The 24043-nt window shown below is 46.9% G+C and overlaps 2 protein-coding genes across 11 annotated transcripts in view; one reads left to right on the top strand and one right to left on the bottom strand.

The window, feature by feature from the left end:
* The window catches only part of RABGGTA (Rab geranylgeranyltransferase subunit alpha), a gene marked incomplete at its 5' end in the record, with an annotated part of 40307 nt that extends 24766 nt beyond the window's left edge, over positions 1 to 15541 (bottom strand). Inside the window, 6 exons of one of the 4 annotated variants that reach the window (XM_083706781.1) lie at positions 4308 to 4505; positions 8041 to 8228; positions 9183 to 9304; positions 10492 to 10602; positions 12477 to 12536; positions 15419 to 15541. In XM_083706781.1, coding sequence (XP_083562907.1) covers positions 4308 to 4505; positions 8041 to 8228; positions 9183 to 9304; positions 10492 to 10602; positions 12477 to 12479 — 622 coding nt within the window. The other 3 variants (XM_083706783.1, XM_083706782.1, XM_083706780.1) reach the window with 3 other exon arrangements.
* NOP9 (NOP9 nucleolar protein) overlaps positions 1 to 24043 on the top strand; it is a 55027-nt gene that overhangs the window by 5258 nt on the left and 25726 nt on the right. Inside the window, exon 1 of one of the 7 annotated variants that reach the window (XM_083706596.1) lies at positions 22307 to 22730. The exons of 1 other annotated variant lie outside the window; for it this stretch is intronic. In XM_083706596.1, the coding sequence (XP_083562722.1) occupies positions 22681 to 22730 (50 nt within the window). In that variant the 5' untranslated portion in view covers positions 22307 to 22680. Of the gene's footprint in view, positions 1 to 22306; positions 22731 to 24043 lie in introns of those variants that run through there. 5 more of the 7 variants (XM_083706592.1, XM_083706598.1, XM_083706594.1 and 2 more) reach the window with 5 other exon arrangements.

The raw sequence follows: 24043 nt of genomic DNA, 5'->3' as shown, positions 1-24043 counted from the left end.
TTGCCGATCAGAAGTTTGGCGGTTCGAATCCCCGCGACAGGGTGAGCTCCCGTCACTCGCTCCCTGCTCCTGCCAACCTAGCAGTTCGAAAGCACGTCAAAGTGCAAGTAGATAAATAGGTACCGCTCCGGCGGGAAGGTAAACGGCGTTTCCATGCGCTGCTCTGGTTCGCCAGAAGCGGCTTAGTCATGCTGGCCACATGACCCGGAAGCTGTATGCCGGCTCCCTAAAGCGAGATGAGTGCCGCAACCCCAGAGTCGGCCACGACTGGACCTAATGGTCAGGGGTCCCTTTACCTTTACCTAAAGGACCCCTGGACGGTTAAGTCCAGTCAAAGGTGACTATGGGGTTGCAGTGCTCATCTCGCTTTCAGGCCAAGGGAGCCGGCGTTTGTCCACAGACAGCTTTCCGGGTCATGTGGCCAGCAGGACTAAACCGCTTCTGGCGCAACGGGACACCGTGACTGAAACCAGAACACACGGAAACCCCTTTTACCTTCCCGCCACAGTGGTACCTATTTATCTACTTGCACTGGCGTGCTTTCGAACTGCTAGGTTGGCAAGAGCTGAGACAGAGCAACAGGAGCTCACCCCGTTGCGGGGATTCAAACTACCGACCTTCCGATCGGCAAGCCCAAGAGGCTCAGTGGTTTAGACCACAGCGCCGCCCGTGTCCCACACTCGTGATATACTGCCACCTTGCTCTGGCCCTCAAACCAGTCCTGAGTGATGTATTAATACATCGCCTGGGCCTCGTGCTTGTTGCCTTTTCACCATGAAAGGCAAAGAACAGGAGATAGCCTAGGATAGGAGAAAACCACCTAGCATAGAGATCTGCATCCGTCTGGGCGGCCCCTTGTTCGTGACTGCTCCTTTTCTGAATCCTTCCTTCTGAGCCGCAGGGAGTTACCCACCCTCATCTCTGTCTCTCTCTTGGCTGAGCTGGCTCCAGGCAAGGCTCCCACGCCCCAGCGCTGTCTCTCAGGCTGCGGGAGACTTCAGGCCGTGAGTGGCAAAGAGGGGTTACGCCTCCATCTGATCCGCTTGGAATTTCACCTGCCCAGGTGAGGGCTGGGTCTCCGGGGAAGAATCCCTGTGTACACTTTTTACTCATGCCGAAGTCATCGCCGTGCACTGCCTTCGATGTGCCCAGGACTGTCAAGAGGGGACGGCCGCTGTGATTCACGGACTCGCACTCCCCGCCAGCGCTTGCGGGGGGGAAGAGTTCTGGAGCCCTTGGTGAAAGGGCCACACCTGTTTTCAAAGCCTCCTCTTCCAAAACTGGGAACAGGGCCCAAGAACCTTGGCTGCCCTCGCTCCCAAAGCAGGTTTGCTCAAGCTGGCAGGCTTCTGGGCGTCGTAGGACTACAACTCCCATCAGCCCCAGAGAGAAATCTCAGCCCGAAAGCTGCCAGCTGCCATAAGAAGAGGCTTGCTGGTGATCTTTTTCTTTTACTTCTTTATTCTTTCTTTGTTCTTTTTTCTGATATCTTTCATTTCACTGCTTTATTGTGAATAGCATTTTATAGAGGTATAAAAAAGGTAAAGGTACCCCTGCCCGTATGGGCCAGTCGTGTCCGACTCTAGGGTTGTGCGCCCATCTCACTTAAGAGGCCGGGGGCCAGCGCTGTCCGGAGACACTTCCGGGTCACGTGGCTAGTGTGACAAGCTGCATCTGGCGAGCCAGCGCAGCACACGGAACGCCGTTTACCTTCCCGCTAGTAAGCAGTCCCTATTTATCTACTTGCACTTAGGGGTGATTTTGAACTGCTAGGTTGGCAGGTGCTGGGACCGAACGACGGGAGCTCACCCCGCCACGGGGATTCGAACCGCCGACCTGACGATTGGCAAGTCCTAGGTGCTGAGGTTTTACCCACAGCGCCACCCGCGTCTCTTATAGAGATATAAATAACCGTAAATATGAAAAGAGACAAAATATTCTCTAATATTTTCCCCCTTGGTTAGATGTATTTTCTTTCTCTTTTGTATTTTCTTTTGTTGTGAATATGTATGTTTTCTAATTTGTACTTAATAAAAATATTAATAAAATTTAAAAAAAAAGAAAAAAGAAGAGGCTTGCTGGATGAGGCCTGCCGGGAAACCAGGAAGAAGGAGTGCTTAGCAGTGGACAAGGCAGGCTAATATTTTGAGCCAAGGATGTAGCTCAGTGGCAGAGAGACTGCTCTGCATGCAGGTCTTAATTTCAATAGCCAGTTAAAAACATCAGAGGCAGCAGAAAAGGCCTATTTCAGACTGCAAGCATCTCTGAATGGGCCCTTGACACTTGTCCTTTGTTCAGTGCCACGGACGCTGATTGCACCAGTAAATTGGTAAGAAATTGGGAGGCAGAACTCAAACTTTGGAACCTATTGACATCAGGCAGGTGCCTTCGCTGTAGGTTTCTTGGAGGCTGTTTTTGTTTAGCCAAGTCTAAAAAAACAACAAGAGGTAAAGGCAAAGGACCCCTGGATGGTTAAACTTGACAATGGGGTATGGCGCTCATCTCACTTTCAGGCTGAGGGAGCTGGCCTTTGTCCACAGACAGCTTTCAGGGTCATGTGGCCAGCATGACTAAACCGCTTCTGGCACAACGGGACACCGTGACGGAAGCCAGAGCGCACGGAAACGCCGTTTACCTTCCCACTGCAGTGGTACCTATTTATCTTCTTGCACTGGTGTGCTTTTGAACTGCTAGGTTGGCAGGAGCTGGGACAGAGCAACCGGAATGGAACACTGACATGTGCTTTTACGTTGTTGCTTTTTAGAAGGTTTTAGATAGTTGCTTCCAAGTGTTGCTTTTTTAAACTGATTATCTCATTTTTATATTATTTGTGTAAACAGCTTTGAGTTTGCTTTTGCTTTACAGTCAAGTGGTATATAAATTTAATGAAATAAATAAATGAAATAAAACAACAAGACCATTCAGAGCCTCTCAATCCCTCTCTCTCCATTTCCAAAGATCCCAGGAGCGCTGTAACTTTCATTCAGTCATAGAATCATAGAATCATAGAGTTGGAAGAGACCACAAGGGCCATCGAGTCCAACCCCCTGCCAAGCAGGAAACACCATCAGAGCACTCCTGACATATGGTTGTCAAGCCTCTGCTTAAAGACCTCCAAAGAAGGAGACTCCACCACACTCCTTGGCAGCAAATTCCACTGTCAAACAGCTCTTACTGTCAGGAAGTTCTTCCTAATGTTTAGGTGGAATCTTCTTTCTTGCAGTTTGGATCCACTGCTCCGTGTCCGCTTCTCTGGAGCAGCAGAAAACAACCTTTCTCCCTCCTCTATGTGACATCCTTTTATATATTTGAACATGGCTATCATATCACCCCTTAACCTCCTCTTCTCCAGGCTAAACATGCCCAGCTCCCTTAGCCGTTCCTCATAAGGCATCGTTTCCAGGCCTTTGACCATTTTGGTTGCCCTCCTCTGGACACGTTCCAGTTTGTCAGTGTCCTTCTTGAACTGTGGTGCCCAGAACTGGACACAGTACTCCAGGTGAGGTCTGACCAGAGCAGAATACAGTGGCACTATTACTTCCCTTGATCTAGATGCTATACTCCTATTGATGCAGTCATAGAATTGTAGAGTTGGAAAGGGGCCGCGAGGGTCATCTAGTCCAACCCCCGGCAATGCTGGAATCTTTTGCCCAGAGTGGGGCTCAAACCCATGAACCTGAGATTAACAGCCTTATGCTCTACCAACTGAGCTATCCCAGTTATTATCCAATGTGACACAGCAGTTTAAGGAGCCTGTGATCAATAATCGACAAGATCTCTATTTGGTGGGAGCTACAGTGGTACCTCGGGTTAAGTACTTAATTTGTTCCGGAGGTCCGTTCTTAACCTGAAACTGTTCTTAACCTGAAGCACCACTTTAGCTAATGGGGCCTCCCGCTGCTGCTGCGCCACCAGAGCACGATTTCTGTTCTCATCCTGAAGCAAAGTTCTTAACCTGAGGCACTATTTCTGGGTTAGCAGAGTCTGTAACCTGAAGCGTATATAATCTGAAGTGTATGTAGCCCGAGGTACCACTGTAGTGCCCAAGCTTGCTTTCTTTCCTCCTCCCTCCCAGTTCCCTTTTCCTCTTGTGTGGTGTCTCTTAGATTGCAAACAGGACTTACCACCAATAGACACTCTGAGAGCCTTTTTTTTCCAGCTGGAGAGCGGGATAAAAATGCTTTTCAAACCAACAACAGCATGCCTCCCTATGGGGACTCCTCCCATGCCAACCCAACAATAGGAGGAACACCGAACCATTTCCACGCAGCCCGGTTAAGGAGTTTGTGATTTCCTTCCAGGCCTACCTTTCAGCAGGATTTCCTCTGTGATACGGCCTTGCTGTTGGGCATCGGGGTAAAGCTGCGGGAGGAGGTGGCTGCGATAGTGCCAGGAGGAGTAGTTGGAGAAGTTCCGGGTGATGAGGCTGTCGCTGAACGCCAACTCGTCCTGGGGGGCGACCTGAGACTGCCGCACCACAAAGCGCCGGTAGTCCCAGCAGTGAACTGCAGAGGACAGGAAAGAGAAAGGGGAAAGAGGGGCGGGAGGGTCAAAGGTCAGCCTGCCCAATTACCTTCCTCCCCAAAGGCACTCTGGCTTGGGAAACCCAGCCAGATGGGTGCGGCATAAATAATAAATTATTATTATTATTATTATTATTATTATTATTATTAGCTGGTTATCTGATCACACAGGTCCTGGGACTCTTAAAAGCATGAGAAGAGCCTGCTAAATATACGTCAAAAGGCGATTTAGAGACATACCCTTCGAGACAGCTATGGTTTTTGGAAAAATGAGAGCACACAAGAATGAAGAACAGACTGTGAGCAGAGGGAGGAGGACTACCAAGAGGATTGGAAGAAATTTAAAGATTATTTAGCTAAATATGTTAAGATAACATAAACAGAATTCCTTGCGAGTACCAGACAGGCCTAGGATTTCAATTCGTGATGTTGTAAAATACTATTGTTAATGTTAAAATGAGAAGAAAGAAAGACTGACTAAGTAAATTTTATGGGAAAATAGTTTCGGAAAACTGTTACAATCGATTATAGGGAAACTCAGCTAGGGGGATTTGAGGAAGTCATTCAACAATGTTAACAAAAGTGGGATCATTATAGCAAGGAGAAAATGTTTGTTTGTTTTTAATTTTTTTGTATGTTATAAATTGGAAAACAAATAATTTTTTTTTTGGAAAAAACCCACACAAGATTGAAGAGCAACACAAAAGGAACACAAAAGCAGAGATGCTTTTCTCTGGCTTAAAATATATTCAGTTGCTCCAGAAGAAGAAAAAGAAGAAGAAGAAGAAGAAGAAGAAGAAGAAGAAGAAGAAGAGGAAGAGGAGTTTGGATTTGATATCCCGCCTTTCACTCCCCTTCAGGAGTCTCAAAACGGCTAACATTCTCTTTTCCCTTCCTCCCCCACAACAAACACTCTGTGAGGTGAGTGGGGCTGAGAGATTTCAGAGAAGTGTGACTGGCCCAAGGTCACCCAGCAGCTGCATGGGGAGGAGCAGAGATGCGAACCCGGTTCCCCAGATTGCAAGACTACCGCTCTTAACCACTACACCACACTGTCAGGCGGTGTGTCATGTTTGGACTGTTCCACTGAACCAAAAGCCCGGCTCCCAGGTTACTGGGGAGAGAGAGCATCTGACATTGTGGAGACTTTTAAGAGGGAAAATCTCCTGCAGAACAGTGTGACCGGCTGGGTATATAAGGGATTATGAGGCAGTCTCTCTCGGGCAACCTTGTTCTCAGCTGTGCAAGCATCTTAAGGGGGCAGGTGATCAGTGTAAAGGAATTACCATCATCTCTCTCTCATCCTGCCGTGGCGATTGTTGGTTGGATGGAAGACAGTGTTAGAAAATGACAGCTGCACAAATTATTATAGCTAGGAAGTGGAAGGGGCAAGCAGAATATAAAATGGAAGAATGGTATAAAGAGGTGTGAGATATACCGTATTTTTCGCCCTATAAGGTGCACTGGCCCATAGGACGCACCACGTTTTTTTGGGGGGGAAATGAATAAAAAAAAATTATTTCCCCCCCCCAGCCGTGGGGCTGGGGCAGAGGAAGCCCGAGCTTCCTCCGACCCCAGAACAGGCTGCCGCCCCAAGCCTTGCGCGCAAGGCTTGCGCACACCTGCTCGAAGCACGGGGCGTCCTCCGGAGGGCGCCCCATGCTTCGGGCTGCAGGCTGCCGCTCCAAGCCTCGCACGCCCTGCGGGACCTCCCGCCGGGCGCGCAAGGCTTGCGCAGAGCTTCCTGAAGCGTGGAGAGCGAGAGGGGTCGGTGCGCACCGACGCCTCTCGCTCTCCAGGCTTCAGCGAAAGCCTGCATTCGCCCCATAGGACGCACACACATTTCCCCTTCATTTTTGGAGGGGGAAAAGTGCGTCCTATAGGGCGAAAAATATGGCAGCTATGAATGATAAATTAACATGTGCCATTAAGGTAAGGCGGGGAATATGCAGGAGAAATGATTTTGAGGAGATATTGAGGGTGTTTGTAGAATTTGAACTGTTAAAATGGAAAGGGGTCAAACCATCGCAAGAGGTGTTGGAATTTTGGGAGGTTGGGTAGTTACAATGGAACTGTCTCGGTGGCGGGGTGCACGTTTTTATTCTTATTTATTTATGGTTATTACTTTGTCAAAATAAAATAAAATAAAAATAATTAAAGGAGAACCCAAAAAAAGAAAGGGGGGGGGAGAAACTGAGGTGTGAAAACTAGGAGCTAGATGTGGAAATAAGAAGAATTACCGACGAAAGAAGAATGGCAAAAGAAATTAATGGACTACGCCGAATTAAGATAAAATGACAGGAAGGATCAGAAACCTGCGGGACCAGAGATTCTCAGAGGACTGGAGTAAATATTTGAATTATTTGAAAAGCAGTTGTAACAAACAGATTACGCTAGTAGGACTGCAAGAAGTTTTGTAAGGAGGATTATGCGAAATATTGCAGAGAAGATTATGAAGAGAGCTATTAGTTAAGGATAATTAAAAGTAATAGAGAAATTAAGAAATGTGGATTAAGTGATAAAGATGGAAATCTCTTCAGATGCGGTTGATGAAAGTCCAAAATATTGTATAAGAAAGTATGTTATATGACTTTTGGAAATTATTTGTAAAAACTAATAAAGAATATTATATAAAAAAAGAAAGCTACGAGCTAAATCACACCTTAAACCTAGTAATGATGGAAAGGGTGTTGAGGGTGAATAATGGCTTCGTTTGGGGGACAAAAAGTATGAAGAGTTACTCGGAGGCAATTTTACAATCGTTTTCTTTTACAGGCTGCGGAAAGTCAGGGGCAGGAATGAGCCATCATGGGATGGTAAGAATTGGAAAGGACCCCTAGGGCCGTCTAGTCAGATTCCCTGCAGTGGAGAATCTCAGCTAAAGCACCCATGGCAGATACCGTATTTTTCGCACCATAGGGTGCACCGGACCATAGGGCGCACCCAGTTTTTAGGGAGGGAAATCATGAGAAAAAAAATCTCCCCCCCCCCAGCCCCAAAGAGCAGCGTACAGGCTGCGCACAACCTCTCCCTGCCGGAGGGGTTGCGCGCGGCTATGGCACAAGCCAAGGCAGCGAGCAGGATGGATCCCGCTCGCTGTTTTGGCTTCCCCTTTAGCCCCGTGCAGCCTCTCCCTCCCGGGAGGGAGACGCTGCGCAGGGCTTTCCTGGCTTTACTGGGAGGTGGGGGGATTCACCCACCTCCCGCAAAACCGGCAGAAGCCACGCAACTCCTTTAAAGAGATCGCGGCTTCTCCTGGCTTTTCTGGGAGGTGGGAGAAGGGACTGATGCGGCCAGTCAGTCCCTTCTCCCTCCTGTGGAAAAGCCCACAAGAGCACGGAGCTTGTGTGCGGCTCTTGGGGGCTTTTCCCACCTGCCTCCCCCCTGCATTCGCTCCATAGGACACACACACATTTTCCCTTGCTTTTTAGGAGGGAAAAAGTGCATCCCATAGAGCAAAAAATACGGTATATGGCGTTAGAAACGAAACGAGGTGAGGAGGAAGGAAAAGGCCTACAGTTGCGTTCGTCGCTCTCCAGGAACTTGCTGCACAGCTCCAGCTCACGGGCCCAATCCGGCTCCGGAATGTGCTCCATTACCCAGCAGCGGTGCCGCCACGTCCCATAGGATTTGGGGTTGACCCGCAAGCAAGATTCCAGGAAGGACAGCTCAGCCTTGCAGAGGGCTTGCATCTCCTCTGGGGTCCTGGCACAGAGGAGATAATAGTAATAATAATATTAATAATAACAACAATAATTTATCTATACCCTGCCCATCTGGCTGGGTTTCCCCAGCCACTCTGGGTGGCTCCCAGCAGAATACAGTCATACCTCAGGTTGAAGTTGCTTCAGGTCGAGTGTTTTCGGGTTGCGCTCCGCGGCGACCCAGAAGTAATGGCATGCATTACTTCCAGGTTTCGCCGCTTGCGCAGACGCTCAAAATGACGTCACATGCATGCGCAGAAGCAGCGAATTGCGAGCTGTGCATGCGCAGACGCACAGGCGCGGGTTGCATTCGCCTCAGGATGCGAAGGGGGCTCCGGAACGGATCCCGTTCGCATCCAGAGGTACCACTGTAATAAAAACACCATAAAACATCAAACATTAAAAACTTCCCTAAACAGGTCTGCCTTCAGATGTCTTCTAAAAGTCAGATAGTTGTTTATCTCCTTGACATCTGCTGGGAGGGCGTTCCACAGGGCGGGCGCCACCACCGAGAAGGCCCTCTGCCTGGTTCCCTGTAACTTGGCTTCTCGCAATGAGGGAACCGCCAAAAGGACCTCAGCGCTGGATCTCTGTGTCCAAGCTGAACGATGTGTGTGGAGACACTCCTTCAGATATACTGGGCCTTTGAGGCCATTTAGGGCTTTCAAGGTCAGCAGCACCAACACTTTGAATTGTGCTCGGAAACGTTCTGGGAGCCAATGTAGGTCTTTTAGGACCGGTGTTATGTGGTCCTGGCGGCCGCTCCCAGTCACCAGTCTAGCTGCTGCATTCTGGATTAATGAGGAGTGTTTAGTCACACCTTGCTTACAAAGCTCCTGTCGCCCTATTTCACCCCCTCCTCTCTCTCTCTCTCTCTCTCTCTCTCTCTCTCTCTCTCTCTCTTTCTCTCTCTTTCTCTCTCTCTCTCCCTCCCTGCTACTCTGACTCCACTCACTCCTCTTGCAGGTGAAGGAAGATCTCCCGGCGGAAATTCCAGAGGGTAGCAAAGTCTGGGTTGGCGCCCAGGATCTGACTGGTCAACTCCAAGGCTTCCTTGTCCAGCTGCCCCAATTTCCTCTGAAGGAGAAGAGAGAGAACAGACGTGTGCTTGTCAAAGCTGAAGTCCAACAATGGGAAAAGGATTCTTTATTTAGTGTCACTGGCCCAAATTCAGAAGGGGCCTTCTATGCCAACTTTTAACCACCGGCTTGTGGAGGTAACGCTCTGCTTTGCGAAGGCAAACCTCGCACCAGACGTGCAAGGAGCATTGCACCCAGTGGCGTAGCGTGGGTTGTCAGCACCCGGGGCAAGGCAAGTAATTTGCGCCCCCTAACCCGTGGATTTGCGCCCCCTAACCCTACCCCCCAGATGTTGCGCCCGGTGCAGCCGGCCCCCCCTGCACCCCCCACGCTACGCCACTGGTTGTGCCTGTTTTCCCTGACCTTTTGCCTTCTTGGCTAGAAAACAGGGTTTCCCCCCTGACCTTTTTAAAAAAAATAATAATATTTTTTATTAATTTTAACATATAAATTATAAAATGTACCACAAAGTTTATCACTTATACAATCTTTTTGGACTTCCATCAGCACCTCTGATGATCCACCGTTTTAACCACTTCTTAGGCATTTCTTAACTTTATATTGCCTTTACATCTCTTAACAAATCATCCTTCGCCCTTCTCCATTTTTACAATTCTTCTAATAATACGCCTCACAAAACTTCTTGCAACCCTACAAACGCCGTCTGTTCTTCACAATTACTTTTCAAATAGTCCGTAAATTTACTCCAGTCTTCTGTGAATTTCTGGTCTCGCCGGTTTCGAATCCTTCCTGTTAGTTTATCTAATTCTGCATAGTCCATTAACTTCGTCCTCCATTCTTCAATCGACGGTAACTCTTCTTGCTTCCATTCCGCCCCCCCCCCCGACCTTTGGTCCTTTCACAATTTGTTTGTTAGACATATCGCTTGGCTGGAGCATGACAGGGGACACACAGACCTAATCAAGTGTCGGGGGAAACATCTGAGGGAAATACCTGCTGACATGTATATTTACCCTTGGTGGGGGGAAAAAGGGGAGAAAAACAATGTATGTGATTATATGGTTTGTTAATTTGTTATGTGGAAATTGATCAATTTTTAAAAAAAAATAAGATCCATGACAGGGTGAAGGCTGCTTTTGTCTGAGAAGGACGGAGAATGCAGAGAAGAAGGTCTTTGGACCTGCCTCGCCTTCTTTGCTCTACGACTCTGCCCATCCCTTTTACCTTCTCAAAGATGGCTTTTGTGGCCGTCACGTATTGGCGCAGCTTCTTCTCCCGCTCAATGCGCTTGGCTTCCGCCTGCTCCTCTGTCGTCTTAACCTTCAGCCTGCCGTGCTGTTGAGAAAACAGGAACCCATCTTTTAGCGAGGCAGTTCTTACATTCGGCAACTCCCTGGCCATTGACATTTAAGTTAGGTGCCTCCCCTATGTTCTTTTTGAAGCCTGCTAAAAAGCACTGCTAATAACAAGGCCAGTGGAAGTGATGATATTCCAGCTGAGCTATTTAAAATTTTAAGGTGCTACACTCAATATGCCAGCAAATTTGGAAAACTCAGCAGTTGCCAGAGGATTGGAGAAGATCAGTCTACATCCCAATCCCAAAGAAGGGCAGTGCCAAAGAATGCTCCAACTACCGCACAATTGCACTCATTTCACACGCTAGCAAAGGCTATACTTAAAATTCTACAAGGCAGGCTTAAGCAGTATGTGGACCGAGAACTCCCAGAAGTGCAAGCTGGATTTCGAAGGGGCAGAGGAACCAGAGACCAAATTGCAAACATGCACTGGATTATGGAGAAAGCTAGAGAGTTCCAGAAAACATCTACTTCTGCTTCGTTGACTATGCAAAAGCCTTTGACTGTGTCGACCACAGCAAACTATGGCAAGTTCTTAAAGAAATGGGAGTGCCTGATCATCTGTCTCCTGAGAAATCTCTATGTGGGACAAGAAGCTACAGTTAGAACAGGATATGGAACAACTGATTGGTTCAAAATTGGGAAAGGAGTATGGCAAGGCTGTATATTGTCTCCCTGCTTATTTAACTTATATGCAGAATTCATCATGCGAAAGGCTGGGCTGGATGAATCCCAAGCTGGAATTAAGATTGCCGGAAGAAATATCAACAACTTCAGATATGCAGATGACACAACCTTGATGGCGGAAAGTGAGGAGGAATAAAAGAACCTTTTAATGAGGGTGAAAGAGGAGAGCACAAAGTATGGTCTGAAGCTCAACATCAAAAAAACGAAGATCATGGCCACTGGTCCCATCACCTCCTGGCAAATAGAAGGGGAAGAATTGGAGGCAGTGAGAGATTTTACTTTCTTGGGCTCCATGATCACTGCAGATGGTGACAGCAGTCACAAAATTAAAAGACGCCTGCTCCTTGGGAGAAAGGCGAGGGCAAACCTAGACAGCATATTAAAAAGCAGAGACATCACCTTGCCAAAAAAAGGTCCGTATAGTTAAAGCCATGGTTTTTCCAGTAGTAATGTATGGAAGTGAGAGCTGGACCATAAAGAAGGCTGATCGCCGAAGAATTGATGCTTTTGAATTATGGTGCTGGAGGAGACTCTTGAGAGTCCCATGGACTGCAAGAAGATCAAATGCATCCATTCTGAAGGAAATCAGCCCTGAGTGCTCACTGGAAGGACAGATCCTGAAGCTGAGGCTCCAAGACTTTGGCCACCTCATGAGAAGAGAGACTTCCTGGAAAAGACCCTGATGTTGGGAAAGATGGAAGGGACAAGGAGAAGGGGACGACAGAGGACGAGATGGTTGAACAGTGTTCTCGAAACTACAAACATGAGTCTGACCAAACTGCGGGAGGCAGTGGAAGACAGGAGGGCCTGGCGTGCTCTGGTCCATGGGGTCGCGAAGAGTCGGACACGACTAAACACTAAACAACAACAGCAAAAATTTTCTTCTGCTTAGTTGACATGTAGTTTTCAGTTCTATTATGCATTTTGGATCTCTTGGTTTTGTTTATATTTTGATTTTTTTTTAACCCCCCCCACAAAAAACCTTGCTTTTAACTTTGGACTTTTCTCTTTGTGAACAGAAACTCTTATTTACACTTAAGCAACCTCCAAACTCTGTTAAATAAATAAGCACAGTAAATAATAAATAAAATAATGACAAGACTATAGAATATGCCCAGGAGAGATCACAGAAAGAACAAGACTCGCCAACCTCTGATGCCTACTTACCATGTTGGCTGCACAGCAAAAATGACTCCAACAGGCAAAATGAGGAGTTAATTAAGTATCCTGGGGGAAAACAAATGAAGGTGAGTAAGATAGGACAGTGATGGAGCCCACCTTCAGATGCTATTTCTTTTCCTCTTTATTACAATTTGAAGCCCCACTCTTCTATTTTAGAAGGAGTTGATTTTAGAATGCATTTCAATTAATTGATTGTGATTTTATGTAAACTGTGTTGCTTTTATTGTTGTTAGCCGCTCTGAGCCCGGCTTTGGCTGGGGAGGGCGGGATATAAATAAAATATTATTATTATTATTATTATTATTATTATTATTATTCCAATGAGCTTAAGGTACGCTTGATTCTCAATGCCACCCCATCTCTTTCCACCCTGTGACGCAGGTTAGGCTAAGAGCGACTGGCCCTTCCCAGTCCTGGACCAACACCCCTAACCACTGCACCACCACTTATAATCCCGGGACTCGCTCCTGTTCTTTTAAGTGTGCGACCCATAGCTGTCAGCTTACAGATCTGAAAATAAGGGACCAGCAGCCAAAATAAGGGATTTTCTGGGCACAGGTATGAGCCCCTCTGAGCCAAAGGCAGAAAGCCCACCCAGCAGCCAAATGAAGCCTCATGAATAAGGGACAGCAGCGGGACATGGCGCTGGGATAAGGGACTGTCCCGCCAAATAAGGGACACTTGACAGCTATGGTGCGACCACACAATGGCATCTCGTGTTTTCCTTACAACTGTCCTGTGAGGGAAGAATAGCCAGGAATCACAGAACTGTAGAGTTGGAAGGGACCCTGAGGATCATCTAGTCCAGGGGTCAGCAAACTTTTTCAGCAGGGGGCCGGTCCACCATCCCTCAGAACATGTGGGGGGCCAGACTATATATATATATTTTTAAAAAATAACGAATTCCTATGCCCCACAAATAACCCAGAGATGGATTCTAAATAAAAGCACACATTCTACTCATGTAAAAACACCTGGCAGGCCCCACAAATAACCCAAAGATGCATTTAATATATGACAAAATATTGCTCAAAAAAAGATATGCTATGCCTAGATTAAAATGTGAAGTACTAGATGGAAGAAAAATTAGTAAGGAAAGATAATAAGAATATATAGATGAGAAGGGTGTAGAATGCAAAAATTATTGTAAATTGTATAGTGTGGAGGAAATCGAGTGGGGGCAGAGGGAAGTGGGAGGAAGGAGAAAAGAATAATATGATGGATTGAGGAAATAGGAATGTAAATGTATGGGGGGATGGGGAGGAAATGGTGTTGGCTTTGGTACATCTGTATTTTAAAGTAATATGTGAAAACCAAGAAGAAGGAAAAAAATAAAAAATGATCTAGCCAAACTCCCTGCAATGCGATAATATGTAGCTAGGATTGAACCTGCAACCTTATCAGCATCACGCTCTAACAAAACGAAGAAAGCAGTTTTCCCATTATGGGAGGATGTGAGTATCCTTGTCGCCTGCAACTGATAAGAATGACGCACACATTGTTCGAGAGGGCAGTCCCCCATGGAGACTTTTGGCCATCCTGTTGCCATCCAGAGGTTTTGGACTACAGCGCCCATCAGCGCCAGCCAGCAACACCTGGAGGGCACCTGGTTGGCGAAGGCTGCCTTGCAGTGTATCAAAACCATCACTGGCACCTAGCACCTATGGGCAGATGTTGCGGCCACAACTACTGATGCTCCCCAGCCCCATGAACTTTGCTTTGTGCGCCGCTCCAAGCAGCGGGGGCAAGCTACGGTTCCAGTTGCCCACAATGCCCTGGGCATCACTCTGGGCATTATGGGAAATAATAAGGGCTGGGTAGGCTCAGTTGGGGACGCGGGTGGCGCTGTGGATTAAACCACAGAGCCTAGGACTTGCCGATCAGAAGGTCAGTGGTTCGAATCCCCGTGACGGGGTGAGCTCCCGTTGCTCGGTCCCTGCTCCTGCCAACCTAGCAGTTCGAAAGCACATCAAAGTGCAAGTAGATAAATAGGTACCGCTCCGGTGGGAAGGTAAATGGCGTTTCCGTGCGCTGCTCTGGTTCACCAGAAGCGGCTTAGTCATGCTGGCCACATGACCCGGAAGCTGTACGCCAGCTCCCTCAGCCAGTAAAGTGAGATGAGCGCCGCAACCACAGAGTCGGCCACGACTGGACCTAAGGGTCAGGGGTCCCTTTACCCTTTTAGGCTCAGTCACCCAGCAGGTGGTAGGAGGTGGGAATGCTGCTGAATACCAATCGCTGGAGACCGCAGGAGGGGAGAGGGCTCGTGGGCTCAGGTCCCGCTTGCGGGTTTCCAGAGCCCGCTAGATCAGGCCAGCGGCCCACCTAGTCCAGCATCCTGTTCTCACAGCGGCCAACCAGCCTTCTCCTCCATGAATTTGTGGCAATCCGCTTTATGGCCATCCAAGTTGGCCATCAGTGCCTCAAGTGGCAGGGAGTTCCACAGGCTAACTCTGCAAGGCGCTAGACCCCTTTGCCTGATTGGAAGCCCAAGGCAAAATGGCATTATTTGAACAGCATGGCACCCCTTTTTCTGGGCCAACAAGCCAGCAGCCACCCTCTCTGCCCTGCCCGTTTTAAATCGCAACATGGGAACAAGCAGGAGGGGTCGCCTGGGAAAGGCTTCTGTGCACCTGCCACCCCTTCAGCCTTCCCTCCTGGGTGTACCAATCATCCCTCTGCTTTCCTGAGCAATGCACTGAAAATGCAGTTAAAGGCAAGCCAAAATCAAAACAAAACCACCAGCACTTTTGCTCCTCTTGCTCCCCACCCCTCGGCAGGGGTGAAAATGGTCTTTTCCAAGGAAACCTGGCCAAGCTCCCAAGGGGCGAGACCATCCCGAAAAGGCCCACGGGGGTGGGCAGGGTGGGTTTCAGGAAAAGGCGCCGCTGGGCTAATCCGAGAAGCCTCTAGGGGGCGATACCAACCCGGCACGGAGGAGAGGGGTGGATATGGAAGCGTCCCGGGCCGCGTGGTCTCGTCCGCAGCTGCACAGCAAAGCAAGGCTCGGCACCAGAGGGCGAGTCCAACTGGGGCGGAGCGAGGAGGGCGTGTGTAAATAGAACGTACCATTGCCGCTCGGGGAGCATCGAGTTGAGTCCTCCTGAGCGGACGGAGCGTCTCTATTCTTAAAGGGGAAGCGCTCTCCCTCCCTCCCTCCCTCCCTCCCTCCCTCTCTCTTAAAGGGAAGGCAGTGGGAAGATCTCTTGCGCAGGCAATTAACAGTATACACCCTCCACGATGGTCTATTGATGTTTGTTTACATTTTCTTTTTGCTTTTAATTTCTTTTTTTTCTTTTATGACGTTATTATTGAGTTTGTGTTTTTATATTGTTGTAAGCCTCTGTGATACACAGTATTTTAATGATGCACCGGTATATGTATATAATTTTTAAAAATAAATAAATATTTATAGGAATCAGAATTGTTTTATGTGGCTCCTAATAGCAGTTTAGAGAAGGGAGTCTCTGCCCCATGTTGGTTGCAAGCAGAGGAGTGGCACTGAGGTTTTCCAAAGCAACTCCTCTATTCCGAACTTAAAAATGGAAAGCGAAATGCTGATGGTCAACAAAAGAGGCTTAAAGACATTCTCAAGGCACTTCTTTTAAAAATGCAGTATAAACACGGATAATTGGGAAACACTGGCCTGCAAACGCTCCAATTGAACAGCCTTTACCAAAGGTGTTGTGGACTTTGAAGACACTCGAACTCAGGACGTAAGGGAGAAACGTGCTAAGAGGAAGGCACGCTTGGCAAACCCTCACCGTGATCAACTCTCATCTGGAAACCTACATCCCCACTGTGGAAGGATGTGTGGATCCAGAATTGGCTTCCACAGTCACAGACACACCATTAAGACCATATGCAATGGAAGACAATCTTCTTGTTGTTTAGTCGTGTCCGACTCTTCGTGACCCCCTGGACCAGAGTATGCCAGGCACTCCTGTCTTCCACTGCCTCCCGCAGTTTGGTCAAACTCATGCTGGTAGCTTCGAGAACACTGTCCCACCATCTCGTCCTCTGTCATCCCCTTCTCCTTGTGCCCTCCATCTTTCCCAACATCAGGGTCTTTCCCAGGGAGTCTTCTCTTCTCATGAGGTGGCCATGAGGTGGTCTTGGAGCCTCAGCTTCAGGATCTGTCCTTCCAGTGAGCACGCAGGGCTGATTTCCTTCAGAATGGATGCATTTGATCTTCTTGCAGTCCATGGGACTCTCAAGAGTCTCCTCCAGCACCAGAATTCAAAAGCATCCATTCTTGGGCGATCAGCCTTCTTTATGGTCCAGCTCTCACTTCCATACATCACTACTGGGAAAACCATACCTTTAGCTATATGGACCTTTGTTGGCAAGGTGATGTCTCTGCTTTTTAAGATGCTGTCTAGGTTTGTCATTGCTTTTCTCCCATCTTATTGGGCTACAAATGATCGCTAAGGATGAAAGGAGTTTCAGGGAACCAGGCAGAGGGCCTTCTCAACAGTGGCACCCTCCCTGTGGAACGCCCTCCTGTCAGATGTCGGAGATAAAAGAATTACACAGATTTTAGAAAACATCTGAAGGCAGCCCTGTTCGGGGAAGTTTTTAATGTCTGACATTTTATTATTTTTTTATATTTTGCTGGAAGCCACCCAGAGTGGCTTGAGAAACCCAGCCATTTGGGTGGGGTATAAACAATAAACTTGTTGTAATTATTATTAGGGAGAATGTATGGGCAGGGGCTCCTGGGTTCTTTGCAGGGAAGTAGTTGGCTCCACAAGTCAGCCCTACCACCGAAATAAAGTTTTTGGATCACGCTCTGGTGAGGAATGGTTTAAAAGCAACAGGATCCTGCAGGTGTTTTCTGAAACCCAACAGTTCTCTGGAAAAGTATGAGTTTCTGTTGTCCCAGTTTTCACCTGAAATCTGCCCTCCCTGCTGTGACACAGCATGAGTGTGACATTGCCAAGGGTGAATAATTGTTCATAATTGCTGCTTTTAGTGGGTGGGTGCTAGTGTTAAGCTGACAGTAAAAATGTTGCAGCAACTAAAAGAGACTATTTTAGGCATATTAAAAGTTTACCTTTCCTTGACCTCTTCAGAGAAGAAACCACAAGATATACCAAAATCAATGGCAAACCTACTTCTTCCCTACTTATTTTCCGGCCTCCTCTTAGATCATCATTCTTCAGAGCTTAGCCTCAAAATAGCTTTTCAGTGACAGAACCTGGTTTGGGAATATGTAATGTACTGAAAAATGCAATGCCTCTGAGCATGCACGGAGTAAATTTTCCAAGAGAATTGTTGTTGTTGAGTCGTTTAGTCGTGTCCGACTCTTTGTGACCCCATGGCCCAGAGCACGCCAGGCCCTCCTGTCTTCCACTGCCTCGCGCAGTTTGGTCAGACCCATGTTTGTAGCTTCGAGAACACTGTCCCACCATCTCGTCCTCTGTTGTCCCCTTTTCCTTGTGCCCTCCATCTTTCCCAACATCAGGGTCAAGAGAATTACTATTACTTCAAATGTTTATATACCACTTCTAATCAGAAAAGATTACAAAGTGGTTTATAAAGGAAATAAAATAAAATAAAATAAAATAAAATAAAATAAAATACAGTATATAAAACAATTACAAACTAAATACAAGCTAAAACTGACAACCCAGTAAAATGGGGGTGGTACAAATAATAAAATTATCATCATCATCATCATCATCATCATCATTAAAATATCAAAATCCATAAAATTAGATTCTGTTTATTCAGTACATTTCCAGTCTCTCAATAATCACACAAATATCACATCCATAAACTCATTCATACCTGAGTTAGCCTACATCTGTAAACATTGACCCAAGCTCACACTCTCAAACACATTTTCAACAATTACCAGTTCCAGCAATGAGGAGTCACACTTCACACGGCTTGGTTTTAGGAGAGGTCAAGTCCCCAAGTTACATGGTCACACAGCATTATTTTTCAGAGCTGCTTCTTAATCACTGAAGAGCCTTGTGGCATCCAGAATCTTGCCACTATGGTCCTATAACATTTATCATCTGACTCTGCGTTCCTAGACCTAATTACGGCACATAACAGTAAGCCTCAGAGAACTCAATGAGATATTTTCAGGAGATGAGTATTTGGCTTGTGCTGTGAATCTCTTTGGCCAGACATCGCTTGGTGACCGGATTTCCCAGTCTGGGGAAATCTGGCTCAGAACTAGGTCAAAATAAGTGAAAACAAAAGAGTTGAACTAGGATGATGAGTTATATTCCTTAAGCTGGGAACACCCAGGGGCTAAATCTGTCTGAGTTCTAGAGAATCCCGACACCCTGTAATTATAATTAATATATTTTCATCCGGGCCACAAGATTAATGGCTTCTTTTGGGAAGAGAATATGAGACACCTGGATCTGCTGTTTCTGAGCCTGGGAGGAACTACAGGTGTACCTGTGTCTAGTGTACCTGTGTCTAGGTCTCTGCCCCAGAGATTCGGTGCCGGATCCTGGTTGAAGGAAAGGGGGAGCAAGCAGGGAAACGACTGTATGGCTCTGTTTCAGATGCATAAATCACGTTTCCTCATATCTGCTATCATTCGCATGCCAAGATGAGGGTGGCCACAGCATCGCAGGAAAGCTTAATTCTACACACTAAAAGAAGTGGCCCAGAATTCATCAAGTTACTCAGGGGTACGTACTAGAAAATGTGGCAGTGAGTCACAGCAAAAAACACAAGGAGTCCTGTGTAACCTTAAGGACTAACTGATTTGTGGCGGCCCTGGCTTTTGTAGACAAAAGAACCCACTGCTTTTGTACACAAAGAACTTCTTAGGAATGATGAGGACCTCTGGATTTGAAGACTGGAAAAATATTGGCTTATAGAAAATAGAATAAAGGTAAAGGGACCCCTGACCATTAGGTCCAGTCGTGACCGACTCTGGGTGAAGGAAAGTTTTGTTTCTGCGCATCACCCTAGAATGTTCAGTTCACCATGAGTTCATGAAAACATTGCATTCTGACTTGTTCTTAGTCTGACGTGTTCTTAGTGCTTGGTTGACCACATCTACGAATGAAAGCTGTATATTAATCACCGAGTAATTGTTTAAGTCTTGCCATATTTATCACTAGTTATAATTTAATAAGGAAGCTTTCACGCCTGTCCAATTCTGTGTTCTCTTTCCCACCCTTTAATCTATTGATGATTAATGCCTATAGGTAACCTTTGCTTTGTGGGACGCAGGTGGCGCTGTGGGTTAAAGCCTCAGCGCCTAGGACTTGCCGATCGAAAGGTCGGCGGTTCGAATCCCCGCGGCGGGGTGCGCTCCCGCTGCTCGGTCCCAGCGCCTGCCAACCTAGCAGTTCGAAAGCACCTCCGGGTGCAAGTAGATAAATAGGGACCGCTTACCAGCGGGAAGGTAGACGGCGTTTCCGTGTGCGGCTCTGGCTCGCCAGAGCAGCGATGTCACGCTGGCCACGTGACCCGGAAGTGTCTCCGGACAGCGCTGGCCCCTGGCCTCTTGAGTGAGATGGGTGCACAACCCCAGAGTCTGTCAAGACTGGCCCGTACGGGCAGGGGTACCTTTACCTTTACCTTTAACCTTTGCTTTGTACCTGTGTTAACCAATCAGCAACGAGCACATATGTGGCAATGCTGTAATATTCAATAAAAGAGACTCCCCGAGACGTGCCTGGGAGATGCCTCCCATATGACACCCACCACTCGTCTGTCGTTTATTTCAACCCAACATCTGGGGTTGCGACGCTCATCTCGCTTTATTGGCTGAGGGAGCCGGCGTACAGCTTCCAGGTCATGTGGCCAGCATGACTAAGCCGCTTCTGGCGAACCAGAGCAGCGCACGGAAACGCTGTTTACCTTCCCGCCGGAGTGGTACCTCTTTATCTACTTGCACTTTGACGTGCTTTCGAACTGCTAGGTTGGCAGGAGCAGGGACCGAGCAATGGGAGCTCACCCTGTTGCGGGGATTTGAACCGCCAACCTTCTGATCGGCAAGTCCTAGGCTCTGTGGTTTAACCCACAGCGCCACCCGCGTCCCCAGAAAATAGAATAGTTGGGTATTAATGAGGGAATACTATATTTCGCTGACATAGAACCTTCTTATTTTTTCCTGTTTGTGCCTCTGTTCTTTTCTTTTCTTTTCCTCTTTCCCTTCTTTCTTCTTTTTGCTCCTCTTCTGTTTCAGATTAGCTTTTAAAAGTATTTTTTTTATTCTGGTGCATTATAAAGGGATATTTTGTAGTGGATGTGATCTTTTGTATATCTTTTGATAAGCATTAATAAAAATATTTAAAAATAAGATGAGGACCTAGCAACTGTGAAGTGCCAGTGTGGTGTAGGGGTTAGAGTACCTGGGAGACCAGAGCTCAAATTGCCCACCTGGCCATCCTATCTTTACAGCTGACATCCTATCTTTACACCTGACATCCTATCTTTACAGCTGCATTATCAAAAATAAATATATATAAGAAAACACACACACACTGCCCAATTCAATCCTGAATTACTCAGAAGCAAGCCACACACCCCAAGTTCAATGGGACTGACTCCCAGGGGAGCCAAAATCATAATTTACTATGTTTTAGTAAATTATTTTAATGTTTTAAATACTTTTAAAAACTGTTTTGCTATTTACTATGCTTTAAACACTTTTTAAAACTATGTTTTGCTATTTATTATGTTTTAAACACTATTTTCCTCCATGCTTTGTATTTATGCTGGCTCTAAGGTATGTGTTGTTTATTTACTGCTCTTAGGTTTGCTCTGAGTTACTTTTGGAAAAGGGGAGGGGAAAAAAGCGACCCATAAGTTTAATAAATGAATAAATATGAGGAAATAATGATTGACAGGTTCATTTCACTTTGGGATTATGTCTGGCTGCGCGTGTGCTTGAGACAATCCTGCTATTTATTTTTTTTAAAATATACCTTCCAGAAGAAACCGGAGGCCTTCCTCCTGGGCATGGTCGGCCAATTGGTGCGAAGGGAGGATAGAACTTTTTTTATGTACGCTACAACAGCAGCAAGAATACTTATCGCAAGGTATTGGAAGACACAAGAATTACCCACCCGAGAAGAATGGCAAACGAAAGTGATGGACTATATGGAATTGGCTGAGATGACTGGCAGAATCCGGGACCAAGTGGAAGAGTCGGTGGAAGAAGATTGGAAAAAAATTAAAGTATATCTTCAAAAATATTGTAAAATTAAGGCATGTTAGGAAGATGTTGGAAAAAGAAAGTTAGGTTGTTTTGGTAGAAATGATATAATGGATTAAGTAAAATGAGTTGATGAATTTGACGAAAGAGAGGACGTTAAAATTTAATATTTTAAATTAAATTACTTAAATGAAAATTAGGTTGGAAAGATGTGCTGAAACAATGATTTGAACTAGAATACAAAATTGGGTGGTGTGAGGAGGGCAAGGAAAGAAGTAAAAGCAAAAAGTCATATAAAGGTTTAATATTGTTTTTTCTTCTTTTTTCCCTCCTTTTTTTATTAAGAGAATGTATCTTTATTCTTTTTTGTTTATCTGTTGTATTTTTTTTCTTTTTTCCTTCTTTGTATTTGGTATTGTTCTTGCTTTTTTTTTGTAACTTTTAAAATTTGGAATAAATATTATATATATAAAAGAGACAATCCTGCTATTTATTTATTTTTAAACGTATTTTTATTCAGAGATTTCTTGGGTTTATTTTGCCTTATTGTGTTTTTAACCGTGCCTTCCCTCGGGCGCCGCTCCCGTCAATCAACACAGTGGGGCGGGGAAAAGGACAAGAAAGCGCCTGGGGATCCCGTCATGGGGAGGTGAAAAGCGACGCGCGGGGGGCATTCTGGGATGGGAGGCGGGGCTCCCTCGCGCGGGGCATGCTGGGACGGAGCAGCCCTCCTTCCTTCCCTCCCTTCCGGTTTCCTGCCCGCGCGTTGCATTGTGGGGCCGCGAGCTGGGGGCGGCTGGGTGGGGCGGCGCGCGGGGCATGCTGGGAGGCCGCTGCCAGGCGCCATGCGTCGTTTTTTGCCCGGCTCTGGCGTCCCCTCAGGAAGGAGGGCCGGCGGCGGGTGCTTGTTCCCCGCCGGGCCGCTGCCCCCCTTTGCTGCTTAAAAACCCGGTGGCAGCAGCAGGAGAAGGCGAGTCCTTGATCTTCCCATTGTTATCAATGCTGAATTGTTTTTATTTTTTTTATGAATTTTATTTTTTTTAAGTGATGGTTTTCTCCCTGAGTTTTCAGCTGCGTTGCAGTCAGAAGCTCAACAGGTGATGTTTACTGTGCTCCTAGGGCGGGATAGGGCGGTGGACTTTCCTTCCGTGGAGGTTTCTTCTTCTTCTTCTTCTAAATCACTTTTTATTAAGTTTTTAAAAATTAAATATATACTTCCCAGGCAATAGCATTGGAGGCCTTTAAACAGAGGCTGGGTGGCCGCCTGTCATGTATGATCTAGTTGAGATTCCTGCATTGTGGGGGTGGGGTTGGACTGGATGACCCCCAGGCTCCCCTTCCGACTCCACACAGTGCCGTGATCCTGCAGTAGTCGAGCCATATCCACACCAGGCATTTAACCCTGAAACACTCGTGGCTCCCCCCTCCAAAGCATTCTGGGAGGTGTAGTTTGTCCAGGGAGCTGAAGGTGGTTAGGAGGCCGCTCTGTTGCTACTAGGGACGCGGGTGGCGCTGTGGGTTAAACCACAGAGCCTAGGACTTGCTGATCAGAAGGTCGGCGGTTCGAATCCCCGCGACGGGGTGAGCTCCCGTTGCTCGGTCCCTGCTCCTGCCAACCTAGCAGTTCGAAAGCACGTCAGAGTGCAAGTAGATAAATAGGTACCGCTCCGGTGGGAAGGTAAACGTCGTTTCCGTGCGCTGCTCTGATTCGCCAGAAGTGGCTTAGTCATGCTGGTCACATGACCCGAAAGCTGTATGCCGGCTCCCTCGGCCAACAGAGCGAGATGAGCGCCACAACCCCAGAGTCGGTCACGACTGGACCTAATGGTTAGGGGTCCCTGTTGCTACAATTCCCAACACTAGCTGTCAAGAGGGTTTGCCTTTTAAACCCCCTCTGGAAAATGGTTTTCTCTCAGCACTCTCAACAGACTGCAGCTCCCAGGATCCTTTGGGAGACGCCATGACTGCCTAAAGGGGTATCATTAAATGTGTGGTGTGAATGTACCCTTAAAGGGACCCTGTGATGCAACAAGAGCACGTGCCATCTTATTTCTTCTCTTTACCCTTATCAAATGTCTTCAGATCTGGTTTTTTTAATTGAAACTTTTGAGATTTAGAAAAATCGATTTTATCTTCGCCGTTACGCTCCCTCTAAGAAACTCAAGAGCAGAATATGTCTCTTTTTCTTCCTCTCACCCCATCTTCATCACAACCCTGTGAAGTAGGCTATAGCTTAAGGCGAGAGATGGCCACATGGCGAACCTTTTCATTCCCCGTAGTCTTGGTCTGACAGTTAACCACTAGGCCACACTTGCAGTTCTTCTTTTTATCTTAACCAGGGTTTTAATTTGCACCTGATCTCCAAGCGTAGTAGATAAACCTCCCCAGTTAAATAACTGTTGATTTCCTG

The sequence above is a fragment of the Podarcis gaigeae genome, assembly GCF_964106915.1.
Source record: "Podarcis gaigeae genome assembly, chromosome: 13".
NCBI classification, from domain to species: Eukaryota; Metazoa; Chordata; class Lepidosauria; order Squamata; family Lacertidae; genus Podarcis; species Podarcis gaigeae.
The sequence above is the reverse complement of the archived record's forward strand: the minus strand, read 5'-3'. Positions and strand labels throughout refer to the sequence as shown.